Source organism: Xiphophorus couchianus, chromosome 9, assembly GCF_001444195.1.
Source record: "Xiphophorus couchianus chromosome 9, X_couchianus-1.0, whole genome shotgun sequence".
In the NCBI taxonomy this organism is placed as follows: Eukaryota; Metazoa; Chordata; class Actinopteri; order Cyprinodontiformes; family Poeciliidae; genus Xiphophorus; species Xiphophorus couchianus.
In genome coordinates, this window is record NC_040236.1 from 21,932,531 (window position 1) to 21,947,362 (window position 14,832).

At 41.1% G+C, this 14,832-nt stretch overlaps 1 protein-coding gene across 2 annotated transcripts in view; it reads left to right on the plus strand.

Annotated features, from left to right (window-relative positions):
- Positions 1 to 14,832, plus strand: part of shroom2a (shroom family member 2a) — a 47,516-nt gene that overhangs the window by 30,662 nt on the left and 2,022 nt on the right. For both annotated transcript variants that reach the window (XM_028027250.1, XM_028027251.1), the window contains 6 exons: positions 196 to 2,563; positions 3,742 to 3,812; positions 10,346 to 10,855; positions 11,388 to 11,945; positions 14,273 to 14,441; positions 14,549 to 14,821. In XM_028027250.1, the coding sequence (XP_027883051.1) occupies positions 196 to 2,563; positions 3,742 to 3,812; positions 10,346 to 10,855; positions 11,388 to 11,945; positions 14,273 to 14,441; positions 14,549 to 14,821 (3,949 nt within the window). The remainder of the gene's footprint in view (positions 1 to 195; positions 2,564 to 3,741; positions 3,813 to 10,345; positions 10,856 to 11,387; positions 11,946 to 14,272; positions 14,442 to 14,548; positions 14,822 to 14,832) is intronic.

The window sequence follows — 14,832 nt, forward strand, 5'->3', positions numbered from 1 at the left end:
TGTAAGTTTTCATTAAGCTCTATTGATTGTAATACAGCAGCGCCCCCAACCATCTCCTGTATTTATATATTTTTTTTTATCTTAAATTTTATTCAAGACAGCATGAAAAAGGTCTCAAAAAGTCTTAATAGCTGCACATACCTCGCTATAGGAAAACCTCATTACTCATATGTTGTATTGTTTAATTTCTTGCAGCTCCAGCTCATCAATTACAGATCTCTCCTCTAGCTGGGAGCAGACAAACCTGCGCAGAGTGTCCGACCAGTTCAGCTCTCTTGGCAGCATGGACAGTCTAGAACATGGTCACATGTCGCCTGCTAAGTCAAACAACAGCATGGAGCACCTCGGAGGAGGGAAACGAGACTCTGCCTACAGCTCGTTCTCAACAAGCTCAAGCACTCCAGACTACTCGCTCTCAAAAAGCAATGCTGCCTCAACAGAGAACGTGGCCTATAAGGTCGGTCAGTGGGATGCAGGAGCAAAGCACAGCAATGGCAGAAACAGCCAGAGTCTGGCTGCTGAGGGAGGCAGACAGGATGAAAGACTTGCATATTTTCAGATGCCAGGAATTAACTCAGGCCACGGTGGCCCACAGGTTGAGGATTTGCCTGGGTCCCGGCACTCTTCTTCAAGCAGAACCGTCTTTGGACCTGTGTGGAATGTCCCTGAGAAAAAGAAGACTGTTTCAGCCTCTTCCCCTCCTCCGCTTCCGCCTGCACGTAGCGATAGCTTTGCTGCAACCAAGGCACACGAGAGAGGGAAGGTTAAAACTCACCCAGAAGGACCTGATTCACACCTGGCCTGTAAGGTTTCTGCTGAAAACCGTCGCAGTCACAACATTTCTCCAAAGAATGACAGTGAAAATGTTTATGGTGCATCTGATAAATACAGCCATACCCAGTTTAGCTCCAACAAGCAGTATTCCCCCTACAGCGCTGATGTTGGGCAACAACAAGCTCCCCATGCTAGCCAGCTCTCCCATCCAAGACAACATAGTGACAAAAGCACTTTCCATCCTCAACCCTGGTCTGTATCAAAGCAACAAAGTGTAGGTGGGTACCACAGCAGCTCGCAGGAACCTCCCAATAATGGTTCTGCTCAACACTCGACCCAGAACCAGAGACGAAGTCTAAGCAGCTCGCTGTCTTCTGCAGCTACTGACCAAACCACAGAAGTCACTGGACCAAGCCGATATTACTGCGTCACCACATCCAATCCGCCTAACACCTCACCTTGGTCTGATGCACCAAATGACCGAAGGAGCGGTACCAGTGAAGATCCACCACAGGCTGGAACGGTCACCAAAGTCAAATATCATCTTCCTCAACAACATCAACACCCCTCTCACAACAAAGACAGCAATGCCTACAGCAAGCACCAAGTGACGACTGTCCCGGAAACTTCTGTACTCCAACACTTCTGTGACAATAGGGAAAGCCATAGAGGTCACGGTACACAAATGGCAGACCCTCCATACGTCAGTAACCTTCCTAGGAGGCAGGCTGAGCAAAGACGGTCTCTGGCAGCTCAGCTCAAAGACTCTCACCAAGACATTAGACTTCAAACTCATGTGAGCAACAAGATCTGCCCTCAGACAACTCCAATGCTTCACTCTCTGTCCATGGATGCAGGAGATCAAGAGGAGAAAACCAGTGGCTCAAACGCCGAGGAGTACTTTGAAAGCAATCAGGTAAAACGCAGTGAGCGGTTTGCCACCACACTGAGAAATGAAATCCAGATGAGAAGAGCAAAGCTGCAGAAAAGCAAGAGTGCTGCTGCTCTCCCTGGGGCTCAACGTGAAGCAGACGAGCAAAATTCTTGGAAATCTACTGAAATTTCCACCCCAGCTTCTGCAGAGGTGTCCTTGCAGTCTAACTGCTACAAAGATCATGTAAAGGAAGCTCAAGCCAGGGTGCTCAAGGCGACCTCTTTCAGGAGGAGAGATCTGGAGCCTGTTTTGGTGGACCTTGCTGCCACTGAGGTCCAATCTAACTACCAGGCTCACAAAGATGGAAGTGCTCTGGCAACGGTCACGGAGTCGGGAACAAATCATTCCGCGGGTCACGTAACTCGCATTGGATCCCGAAAGCGTTTCCCTACAGAAAGGAAGGTCCGGTCATATTCTGAGCCAGACAAAATCTATGAGGTAGGGGTTAGTGAAGTCCCAGCTCTTACTAAAAACGCAAACTCTTCACTAGACCAACAAAAACTCTTAAATGAAACTGTGAAACAAGAATTTCCTGATTACATGCCGCCTAAAAGCCAATTGAAGTATCAAGGCAAAGATCAGGCTTCTAGCTGTGCAACAGAAAACACAAAGAAGGAAATCAAGAGCACTAAGGTTTCTTATTCTTCACCATCCTTCCAAGACAAGCAAAGACTCGGTACATTCGCTGAGTATGAAGCAAGTTGGAAAATACAGAGACAGCATCCAGAGAAAAAAGCGTCTGGACGGTATCATTCGGCCGAGAACATCCTAGATCCAGGACCAGAGGACCGGACCCAGAGGACGTGTTTCCATGAGAGATCCAGATCATCGCCCTCAGCAGACATATACGGCCAGGTAAGTTAGAACGCCTTTGATTTCAGGTGTTCATTAATTGATAAAATTGATTAATTGAATTTTTGGCTTATGAAGTTTAAATTTTTGGAAAATCTAGATTTTTTTCACTAATGCACTCCTTGAGTTTCCATAGTTCAGAGTGATGTCAGCACGCCCAAAGCCCACCATCTTGTTTGACAAGCGAGCTTTACAGCTTCTGTTGATTTGGACTTTGAATTCAGGTCAACTCTAGGACAAAATTAAGGGTCAGGCTAAGATTGTTTTTATTTTTTTTTTACAATGATAAATTCTTAATATTAGTAGAATAAAGTCATAATTGTTGGAGAGTGAATCAGTAATTTTATGAAAACTCCAACACAAAAAAGTAACAAGAAAAATATACATCATTCCTCATAAAAAGGACTTTTTTCCCTCATAATTTTAAGTCATTCTCTTAGTAAAATTGCTTCTTTATTCTGCTAATATTATGACAAGATTCTTGTACCCTGGTCCTCATACTGTGCCATACAATTCACATAAGGAATGATTGAAATAAGTTGCTTTTTGACAGTATTTTATATGTATGTATATATTTTTCTAATAAGGAAAGTGAACGAATTTTTGAGAGTTTATGTTTAAATCATATTGTCCAGCCCCAACATAAGAACAAAATTGAGTTGCTAGCAGTAATTATTAATTATAGGAACATTGCTGAGTAAAGTCAATGCACTTCCTGGATTGGCTGCTTTGCAAACATCATTCCGTACCACTGGGCACAGGTATTTCAGCTTCCAAACTGCATTTTCTTTTGCATATTTTATATATGCTCTCTGGAAAAATTCTGCCAATAGGCAAATCTTCTGTGAATAATTTAAAGTTAACGCTTCACAGAAAAATGTATGAATACTGAATCCGTGAATAGGTTTGATTAAAGTGTGACAAATTCATCACGCCCTTCTGATTGACTGTAGAGAAAGCACCAGAAGAAACGAGCCAAGTTAAATATTAATGTATACCTGTTTGCAAAGACACACCCTCATACTTGTAGATTACCTTGTAGGCATCAACCTGTTTAGTTTTGTACGGCAGCAAGAAAACCACCCAGCTGCAACATGAGCTAGTTTCAAGACGTTCATTTGAGTCTCTGGGATGTTTGAATGTTTTTGCATAAGACTGTGTTTGTTCATCCTCACTTACAGAAGATTCCAAAGCCCAACACAGGAGATTCCAAGAAGAGTGAACCTGCTGAAAAGCTCATCACAGACACAAGGTGAGTAAGTCTTGTGAGCATCAGCATAAATCTGCCAAAATACAATGTTTTGTTTTTTACATGTACAGTATGTGCACATGGGAATGTCTCTAAAGTTTTTATAGTCCCACTAGAAAAGTTACACACTGCTTGAATACTTTGACTTTTTTAAATCTACCTTCATCATACTATCAGTAAATACAGTGTGATCTTCTTCTTACCGCTGTTGCACTTTTCCTTTATCAATGCAAGAGGCCTGCACAGGAACACTGGAGTCTTTATAATCTATAAAGGCGTTAACAGTGGCAACTGTGACAACAGAAGCCATCTCTCTAGCCGAGCTTTGTGTCGATTACTGGAGGCTCAGCGGCGTAGGCGAGGCATCTGAATATGTCTGTGACAGTGAGGAAGTGTTTCTTCAGCACTTTGGGAATTTGATAGAGGGCCCAAGTTCATAGAATCAACCTAGAGGCATGACATTTTTACCAATAAGGTCTGTGATTGTTCTTTTGAGTTCTTCAGAATGCAGTTTATTATTTAGGACTCTGCTTTAGTTCACGCTAACACAACTGGGTAAATACAACTGTCTTGCAGTGAATTTGTGCAGTAGGTTGATCTGAATACTTCATAATTTACATTTTATTCTGCTTGAAAAGTGCTTGTATTTAAGTCTGTTTGGCACTATAAGAGCGATAAAACAAATAGTTGACCGTCTTCTGCATTGTATATTGAGACTTGCTGGGCATACATTAGGAATGAACAATTATATATACTTATTGATGTTGTTTTTTGTTTGTTTTTTAAGTGTCAGAAGTATTTTAATTTATCGTCACAACAATAAACTTGATATAATGATGCTGAATTTATAAACCTTACAAACTAAAAGTAGTATGAGGATTATTAATTTGACTATATTCCCACTGTTGGCTCCATGGAAGCAGCTAATAATATCAATATCTTTAAAAATATGATTAAATGCAGTTATTGTGTGGTGTTACACTACTTAATGTCACTGGTGTCCCAAAGTAGTCCCCTGTTCTTTATTAATTTATTTTGTTAGTTTGGTCCTTGAAAGGGGTATATTGGTGATAATATCCAAAACAATATTACAGCTTTTATCAAAGGTGGGGACTCGAGTCACATGACTTGGACTCGAGTCTTTAAAATTAAGACTTGAGACTTGACTTGAAAAAAATGCTCAAAGACTTGGACTTGACTTGACTTGAAGCTGTTTACTTGAAAAGACTTGATAATTTACTGAGTCTTAAGATTTAAAACACATTATTTATAAAGTGGCCCCATTAATTTATTTCACTCATTCTGTATCAACATTTGCAGACGTCCCTCTGTTCTTCCACACTCCGTATGTAGGTGTGCATAAGCTGCAGCACAACCAATCAAATTAACAGGATTTAAAAATAACAACGGGGGAAAAATTGAGACGAAAAAACACTCAAAGCAGATATGCTCCTGTGAGTAATTTCTTTTGGTTACATCAATCATGAAATATCCAACTAAAAACGGAGTGAAACATGAAAAACCTGCAAGAGCAGGATCTCAGATGGAGATACAACAACTTCCAACTGTTCGGCATTTGAAGTTGCACAAAGAGATAAGCAGTATTTTTCTTTTACTGTGAGACAACTGACTAGCTAACGTCATGTTAGCAACTCTGGGTTATGTTGGTGATACCGCTTATCTTTCACTTGTCTGCTATGTTTGGTCATGCTGTAAAAATCTGGTGATTCAAACGTATCCACATTAACGTGCACCGTGTTAGCTCAGGAAGCCGGTGGATAGTGAGCGGGGTCCGGATCAGAAAGCAGGTTCTGGACCTGAACTCAGGGAAGAGAGTTTCTCTCTGTCCCATCATAATGATGAACCGGGTCCAGTTCCATCACAGGATGGATGGTGTATTTATAAGGCAAACTACGTTTTTTTTACACCCCTTTCCCTCCCTGCTCCCATTAGTATTTTCCCATAAATATCCCCTCCTCCCCCCACGGCTCTTACGTTATTTTTACTCCCCCTCTCCTCTGACAGTAGCACCGGACAGAGTCATTTTCCATATTCTCAAATCCAAAATATGACAGGTATGGGTGTATTTGAAGACATCTATGTTGGGAAATTATATTGACAATAAATGGATTGTTTACTGCAGTCGGTGCATTAAGTCTACTGTTTTTTCAGTAATAACTCTTAAAATGGTGGCGTGATGGTCGTTGCACAAAACCCATTTCCAAGTGGTATAACTTCCAAGTGGTATAATTTTGCTAGAAAAACAAATCAAAATCCAGTAATTTTGTTATCCTTCAAAAATTGCTGTAAAAGTAAAAAATTATACAATTGTAAGGATCCTGAACATAACGCTGTGGGGTAGTTCTGAGTGTTTCTGGATGGTAATGCAGCACGTTATTTTGTGTCTTGGTTAGTGATTCTGGCAACATATTTTTATCAATACTGAGATGTGAAATTGGCTGTAGATTTAACCCCACTTGGACTGACAGATATTTATTATACCATCACATCCAAATTCAAAACCACTGTGCTTTATTTGCAATGAGTGCATTGCATGTTTGATTTTAAAAAACCACACAGTCTATTATTTATATTTAGCATAATTTGAACATTGTTTAAAAAAAACAAACAACAAAAAAAAAACCCACTCGAACGGACTTGAAATGCCAAGCTCCCGACTTGAGACTTGACTCGAGTTTTGCCTGTCTTACCTTGAGACTTGACTTGACTTGAGGAAAAAGACTTGAAATTTACTTGAGACTTGAAAAACAGTGACTTGGTCCCACCTCTGGCTTTTATCATTTTCACACTAAATACCACAAAACACTTACACTTTCTAGTTCATATTGCTATCCTTGATATACAAGTACAAATATAAGTCTTGGTATTTGAATGTTGTGCTTTAAAAAAAGTTCAAATGTTAAAACCGGGGCCAGCTGCTGTCAGTCTCCTGATATTTATGCTCTTTTGCACGTTTATGTTTTTTATTTGTTTGGTATTTTTCCATGATTTCATCATTGGATGATGAAAGCCAGGCAAATCCATCCTTGTACCAATCAGGCTTGTCATGTGATTGTGGTAATTAAATAGCCACTGTGTAAAACTCCCAAATGCTTCACATACCTATAGGTTAGAGTAGTTCTTGGCATAACTAAAGCACCGTCAGGGTTAGGTTGATCTTGGTTTACAACCCACAACTTTTAAGAAGATATAAACATACAGGGTTTGAGGAGAAGAGTTAGCAGACAGTCTAAAAAACCCCCCACCAAACTACATTAAATAGAGCCGTTTTAGGGAACAGTACCCTCTATGTTCAAAATAGCTTCTGTGATTACACAAACTAATTCTTCGGCTGAGTATCATGATATGTGACTCACGACGTGACGTTTGCAGCCAGTTTTTCAAGAATGGTTTTAAACTAAAGGAGTGTAAAGTAACTGATATTGAGCAACTTCATTGTTGAAGCAACTGCATACCACCCTCATGTTTGCGTTACAACAGCAGCGCAGACAGAGGATGTTATTGTTACGGTAAGGTCTGGTAGATGAGCTCATAGGCTTGCTCCACCCAGACGGTGATATTGATACAGGTGGAAAGTGACACCAGCAGGTGGCTTCAGTCACTGAGCGCTGATAGGCAGGACGCTCCCTTCATACTCCGTCGGATGGAAATTTAAGTGTGACATAAGGTGAGGTTATCTTTCTAACATATATTTGGATCATTTAAACTTGCTGACAATTTTATGAGATGTGTTTGATTTCTATATTGTCAGTTTAGCCTGAACATTCATCTTCAGCCACAGATTGTGCCGTCCCTGGCAGAGGTAACCTCCATCACTGGTTTGAAGCCTACCCAGCTAGCACTGTGTTTTCCATCCCTGTGGTTTACTCTTCTTTGCTCAGTTGTTTTAATTCATCCATTAATTCAGGGCAGTTTTCAACCATAATCAGCTTGCTGGGCTTGAAAGAGATTGAATTCTCTGCTCTGACTAGCAAACGTGAAGCAATAATAGATTCCTTAGATTTTTCAGTAAGATTATTGTAGTAATCAAAGAGGGAAAAAAAGCATTCACTGCAGATTTTTCATTTAATCACGTAAGATTTTTTTATACGATATTTGAAGCATATAAAATGCAGATGAACAAATAAATCGGTTCCCTTTTTTAAATAAAAGAAACATTTTATTCCTTTAGTGGATATTTGATTATCTGTAGCAAAGGATGTATCTGCAGCTAAAGAAAATATTTCCAACATCAACATGGGAAGTGCTCCACTCTTTCTGCTTGGCTTAACAGTGTAGGGATGATCTGATTGTTTCTTTTGATAAAGCATTTAATAGTTTGATAGCATAATGTGCTTAGTTGTATTTACATATTTTACAGAATTTGAAACAAGTGAAACTAAAACAATGCCACTTAAGGAGTTCCATGTAGAAAATAGTTTTTGTTTTGTTTTTTTCTTAAATGCAATTATTTGTAGTTTTGTACAGTTTTGGTTTAATTTCTTCCCCGTCTGTTACTTTAGCAAATTGCATAATTAAGTCTGTATACTCTACTTAACAAAATTTGATTGTGTATTTTTGTTGTTAAAAGACAAGGTTACAAAAAGTATTTTGAGTTTAAATAAATCTGACTGTATTTTTCTTTTTCTAGTTCCACTGACAACTAAAAGCAGAGGTCCCCTGTAGCTCAGGGCCTCATTATGACTGCATTTAGTGTTGGTTTCATGCTTCCCCATTGAAACCTCCTCGCATTATGTTGCAGGACAGAGGGAAGCTCTGAGCTCCACCAACAAACCTCCTTCAGGGCGACCTGTTGGAGCTTGTAAGGCTTTAAATCAGGAGCTTTGAGTTGTGGCGTCAGTCTGCTCCCGAGTCGCCATTTTTGATCTCGTGACTCCAGAATCAATTGAGCCTTTTAATCACGATTTGCCTGTTAATGACGCTGAGCAAAATTTGTATCAGAAGACGCAAGGAAATGTAATCTGTGTGTGTGAAACCATGATATTAGCCTGTTTGCTGTTCTCTTATGCATACAAAGCAAGCTGCATGGATCAGTTAATGACTGCTTTTAACTGTGCTGGGTGCGTAAATTATGCTGAATGATTGAACACTTAAAGGTTTACGTCTGTTTACAGTTCAGCAGCAGGCCTTTAATGACTACACTTCCAGTGACGTTTGCCTTATGGTGCACACTGCAAAAACACAAAGTCATACTAAGGATCTTTGGTCTAGTTTCCAGTGCAAATATCTTAGTGCACTTGAAATAAGACGAAACTAATAACTTTTCAGCAGGATTTAGGAGTTTGTTTTAAGTAAATAATTATTTAAAACTGGGGTATGTAACTTATGTAAAAAATAAAACAAAAACTTTTTTTTTTAATAAATTTGTTAAAACTGTCACTTTGTCATAACAGTATGATATGAGACAGATAGTCTGTGAGGAAATTGAGCTCCTCTTCCTTCTTCCAGGACTAATTACAAAAATATATAGCTCGGTCAGAAACAACCAATCAGAGCCAGGAGAAGGGTCTTAGCACTGTCAATCATCCTAGCGTATGTGTACTTCAAACACTCCCCTTTCTCTCGGCGTTGCTACAGCTACTTCTTGATAGCGGTCCTGCCATGAATCCTCAGGCTAGGTAGCACAAACACCGATGACAGTAGATGAACTGTTTTCAATGCTATGTATTGCAAATTTTTGCTCAGGTCCCTCTTGAAAATGAGATCTAGATCTCAACGGGGTTTACCCGATTAAATAAAGGAATATATATATAATAAGTTGTTTCTTCACCATTAACACATTTAGCAGCACATACACAAAAGTGATTGACAGCACAAAGACACTCCTCCTGGCTCTGTTTGGTTGTTTTTGACTGGGAGTGGTGGGAGTTCATCAGATCAGTAGCGTTGCAAGGAGGTGGAGGAGATTGATCTTTTCACAGATTGTCTCATATTTAAAGAATTTTTTGTTAAATAAAAGCTACATACCCCAGTTTTAAAATTAATTTTAAAATGTGCTAGCTCCACTAGCAGATTTTTTAAACTTATAACAAGACATTTTTCCCACTTTGTAAGTGAAATAATCTGCCAGTGGCATGAGCACTTTTTCATCAATATTAAGGAATTATTTACAAGCTTCCATTTCTTGCTGAAAAGTTACTTGTGAGCTACTTTCATTTTATTTCAACTGCACTAAGATACTTGCACTGGAATCTACACTTTGTAAGATTTTGTGTTTTCCACTGTGACCTTTCCTCTAAAGAGTTAAAACTTGGGACCACAACTCAGGCAGGAAAAAGTGATCTGCTCTTTGCAGACTTTGCGGGAACCAAAATATTCCTCTCCGCGCTGCCAGCTGAGCCGCTTGCTGAGCAGAGGGAGACGTGTGTCTTGTCATGGTGGCATAATCACAGTGGCTGATGCAGAGGGAGGGGGTGAACAAGACCCACTCTACAGCGTATTATTTGAATAAGGTGCAGATGATAGGCTGTGCCTGCCTGCCTGTGTAATTAAAAGCTTTCTGCTGTGTTCCTCAGGTTCTCCAGCAGCAGTCCAGGTGACTGCAAAGTGGGAGAGGAGCCAGCAGAGATTGGGAATGACTCAGCGCCACCCCCTGCACTCATGACAGGAGCCAATCCTGACTGCAGACAGAAGTCTACTGCTGCTGCCACCAAGAACCACAAGTCTGTTTCTCCCAGTCCCACAGAGTCTTCCCACACTCAAGAAATCCACTTCACCGGCTCGCAGAGCGACGACGACGTCCTCGCCCAGTGCTCTTCAAACTTTGAACCGAACCTCACTTTTTGTCCCAATTTCTCTGCAAACACTGACTCTGAGCAGGGCAAGGGACTTGTGGACAAAGGACAAGAGGCAATACATCATCCATCAACATCCAATCCCCAGCCTGCCTCCTCTCCCCCGGCTTCCTCCTACAGACCCTCGGGGCTTTTCAGCATGGAGGGGCAGCGCTCTCCTTCTCCACAGTTCTCTCCACAGAGACTCAGCGACAAGCCTCCGGTCTCTCTGCACGACAACAAATCCCACAGGTAACGTTTGGATGAACGGTTTACTCTAAAAGGGAGAGAGTCTGAGTTGCCGCACGCACAAATGGAGCATAATGAGTCACTATTTCTGCCCGAGCAACATGTGAGTGTCATCAAGCTGCGGTAACTTGGAGGGGGGGATTCTCTGCTTTTTTTTGGTGCCTCTTTTTATTATTAAGGCTGCCACTAGTTTGGGATAATTCTTCTAACTAGTTAAATGTTTCTAAGACAAACACGGTTCTGTTTGTTCCTGGTTTTTTTCTTTCATATAAATCTAGCAAAATCAGTGTCATCTGTTGTGAATTTCAGACGGATTTTTAACTGCGGCTAGTTGAAACTAAGAAAAGGGTGGGAGGAGTCTTAACTCGTCCTGGATGTTCCAGCACATTGGGCATGGAAAAAATTCCAGCTGCCAACATGCAGCCAAAGTTTGAAATCAAATCATTGGCTGCAGCGGCTGCAAGAAGAGACTTTTTTTTTTCCAGACTGAAATATCTTTAAATATTTTTTGTGTTTGGTTTTCTTTCTGTTTCAGGGTGGAGCACTTGGTAGAAACCCAGAATACAGCAGCGAGGAAAGTTCCCATCAGGATTGTACACTCTGAGGGAAGTGAGGAGCAGGAGAACTCTCCGTTCCTCCAGCAGAGCGACCTTCTTCACGGCGAGGTCGAGGGCCGGAGCGTGGCCGGGTTTGGCACTCCGCCGGCTCTGGGACAGGACTCCGTTTTCTGCGCCTTTACCCGGCAGAGGGAGTCCGAAACCACGGCAGGTACCGAGACACAGCAAGCTGCCCAGAGTAACCCCTACATGACCACGGTGGGAGATCATCCGAGCTCCAACACGGAGGAGCCTGGCAGCAAGACAGAAAGCACGGAGCTGAGCGAGGAGGAGGACCAGAAGAGAGAGGAGCTGGCGAGGGACATCATGGGGAAGGACAAGTCACTCGCTGATATTCTGGATCAGAGCAAGATGAGAACCACCATGGACTTGATGGAGGGGATCTTCCCACAGGAGGAGCAGCTGTTGGACGGAGCCCAGCAGCGCAGGAAGGTGCAGACAAAGCAGAGTAACCCAAACCGGCCCGTCGAAGAGAGGTGAATCACTCTGTCCTTCGTAGCAAACTGAAATGGACCAATCATGCGGTTTTCACCTGATAGGCTATAAACCAAGGGTGTCCAAACTTTTTGTCACATTGGCAAAAAAAACGGTCAGCTCAAAAGTACTACTCGTGGGCCAAAAAAATATAATTTTTAACAGGTAAAATCACCTGAAATGTTGATTTTTTTTACCTATAAAAAAATAATTATGCATGAACGATTTTAATTAAACAAAGTAATCCAATTTGTTTTTCAGGAACGGGATCATAGATCCAAAACTTCAGATTTTCTTTTGCACGTTTTCCTTGTTAAATGAAAGTTTGCTTATTATTTTGGTGCGATGAAACCTCGCATAGTCTTAGCACTATGCTCAGGAGGAGTGCGGCAAATGTCACGGTCAGACAGTGGGGTGGAGGCTCTTTGAGCAGTGGAGGAAGGAGATTGTCCGGTCAGACCGTCAATTCACAAAACGACACAAAAAAAAGAAAAATTCATAAACGTACAAGTGAGATCAGTGCAACTCCACCAGAGTCAAAAACTGCTGAGGTCCGAGTGATCCAGTCTCTTAAGACCGCGGGTGAGTTGAAGAAAGCTGAAACAATATTTTGTCTAATCTCAGCAATAAAAAGTCTTTATTTGAAAACAATGTTTGTATTTAGCCATCTTTTAATACAGCAATTAAAAGCAGATTTGGGTACACAAAGATGTACTTTCAAGTTTAAGTGAATAAATAGATGTGGTCCTAGTTACCATAGCAACAGGAGGAACCCAAACTATAAACTCATCAATAAAACAGCATGGAACTTGATAATTTTTTTAATTTGAATAAAATCAGATATAGGTTAGGGACATGCTTCCATTAGGAATGGGGAGAGTCTTGTAATTCATTCATTCAATGCTGCTTTAAAAAAAAAAGTTTAATGTGAATTAGTGCATTTAATGTCCCTTTTCGGATTAAGAAAGTACTTTTGAACCGAATTAAATAAAAACAACAGTCAGTTTGCACAACTCCAGAGTCCAAACAAAATGATGGGTGCACGGTTCAAAAGAACTGTTTCAGTCGCCTTTATAGTCTTGACCTAATCCTGACTCACTTATCAGAAGGTCATCCGGCTCTGTTGGTCTGTTCACACGTTTGGTCTTTTTAAATCAAACCCAAGAGATTGTTCCTTCTTCAAATAACTAGCACATGTTCCTCCTCTGACGAGTCCTGCTTGCTTGCTAACATTTTTGAATCCATGATCTCAAACTTTGGTGCCATCATGTCAGGATCTTAAACCATGAAGGTTAAGATTTTTGTTGTGTTGTCGCTAAACTTTGAGTAGAATTGACAAAACTGTTTGTTAGTCTTAGTAAAAGGGCTTGCTACTGTTTTGGCAGGAAACCGATGCAGCCACACTTGTTGGCGTCCAGGCTAATGATGTGCAAGAAGCTTTCAATTTATACTGTTTTCAAATGAATCTTTAATCTGTGGTAAATATTTTTACACTCCCGTGTAATAAAGATACAACAATCACTCAGGCAGCGATGGTCAGCAGGTCAAAAAGCTTCTTTTTTTTTAATTAGTTCAAAGAAATCAAACCAAATTTCAGAACAGATGCACTGTTTTATAAATTAGAGTAAAATTTGAATCAATTTATGTTTAATTTAAAACTGCTTCATCAAAATTTGTCAACATCACAATCTGCAGGTCAGACCTCCCCAAAAAATTTGAAATTTTATCGATATCACCTAAAACAAAAAACCCAACTTCTTAATTTCCTGCTAAAAGACCCAGTGATGACCAATTTCCCCGCAGAATCCTTTGGGAGAGAAACAGGCCCACATCATCACAGATTCTCCACCGTGCTTAAGAATGGGCCTGAAGCATTTTTTTAAAGAAAATATCTAAATGGTTGCTATGGAGACCTATAGCCCAAAGATGACACTCTTTGCGGCTGTGTAACAGTGAGATCTGGGGATTTTAATGCCGTCCTGCTTACTTTGCAGTTTCTCATCGTCCTAATAAACACGAGATAAACGAATTTGACCGATAATTGTCACTTGTTCCCCCACTGACTAAATAAACGGAAAATAAACAAAAGATGAATACATTTAATGGGTTTTTTCTAATCTTGATCAGGGGTGCCAAAAATATGGTTGGCACTGTATTTATAGTTTGTTTTTTATAAAAGATCTTCTTCTGGTTTTAGAGCAGCTGTAGTTATTTTCTCTGAATCAGTTTTGGCTTGGAAAGCTGCTCTCCTCTAACTAAAGGGGGTTAAAATACTGCAGGTTGTTTTTCCTCTACTTTGATCAATTCCAACTAGTACTTTGCATTTCAGGGAGAAAGAGGACAACATGGCGGCGGCCGTCACTATGGTGACCAATTCAACGTACTACAGCACCTCTGCTCCCAAAGCTGAGCTCCTTATCAAAATGAAGGACATGCAGGACCAGGAAGAGGAGGAAGACTCCGAGGACGAACTGGACATCGGTTTGAACAATAAAAAGGTACAAAGACGTGTTTCTGTCTCTTCTTGCAGCATTCTAGAAGAACTTTCTTTTTTTATTTTTATGTTTTTACCTTAACGTTGGTGTTTTGGGACACTCCGTTGCAGCAAGAGCTGATCGACAGCCTCAGCAAAAAGCTGCAGGTGCTGCGAGAAGCTAAAGAGAGCCTTCTGGAGGACATCCTGGACAACAACGCGCTGGGAGACGAGGTGGAGGCCCGCGTCCAGCAGGTGTGCCGCCCCAACGAGCTGGAGAAGTTCCGGATGTTCGTCGGCGATTTGGACAAGGTGGTGAGCCTGCTGCTGTCCCTGTCGGGCCGCCTGGCCAGGGTGGAGAACGCCCTCAACAACCTGGAGGAGGACGCTACGCCCGAGGAAAGGGTGAGCAAACC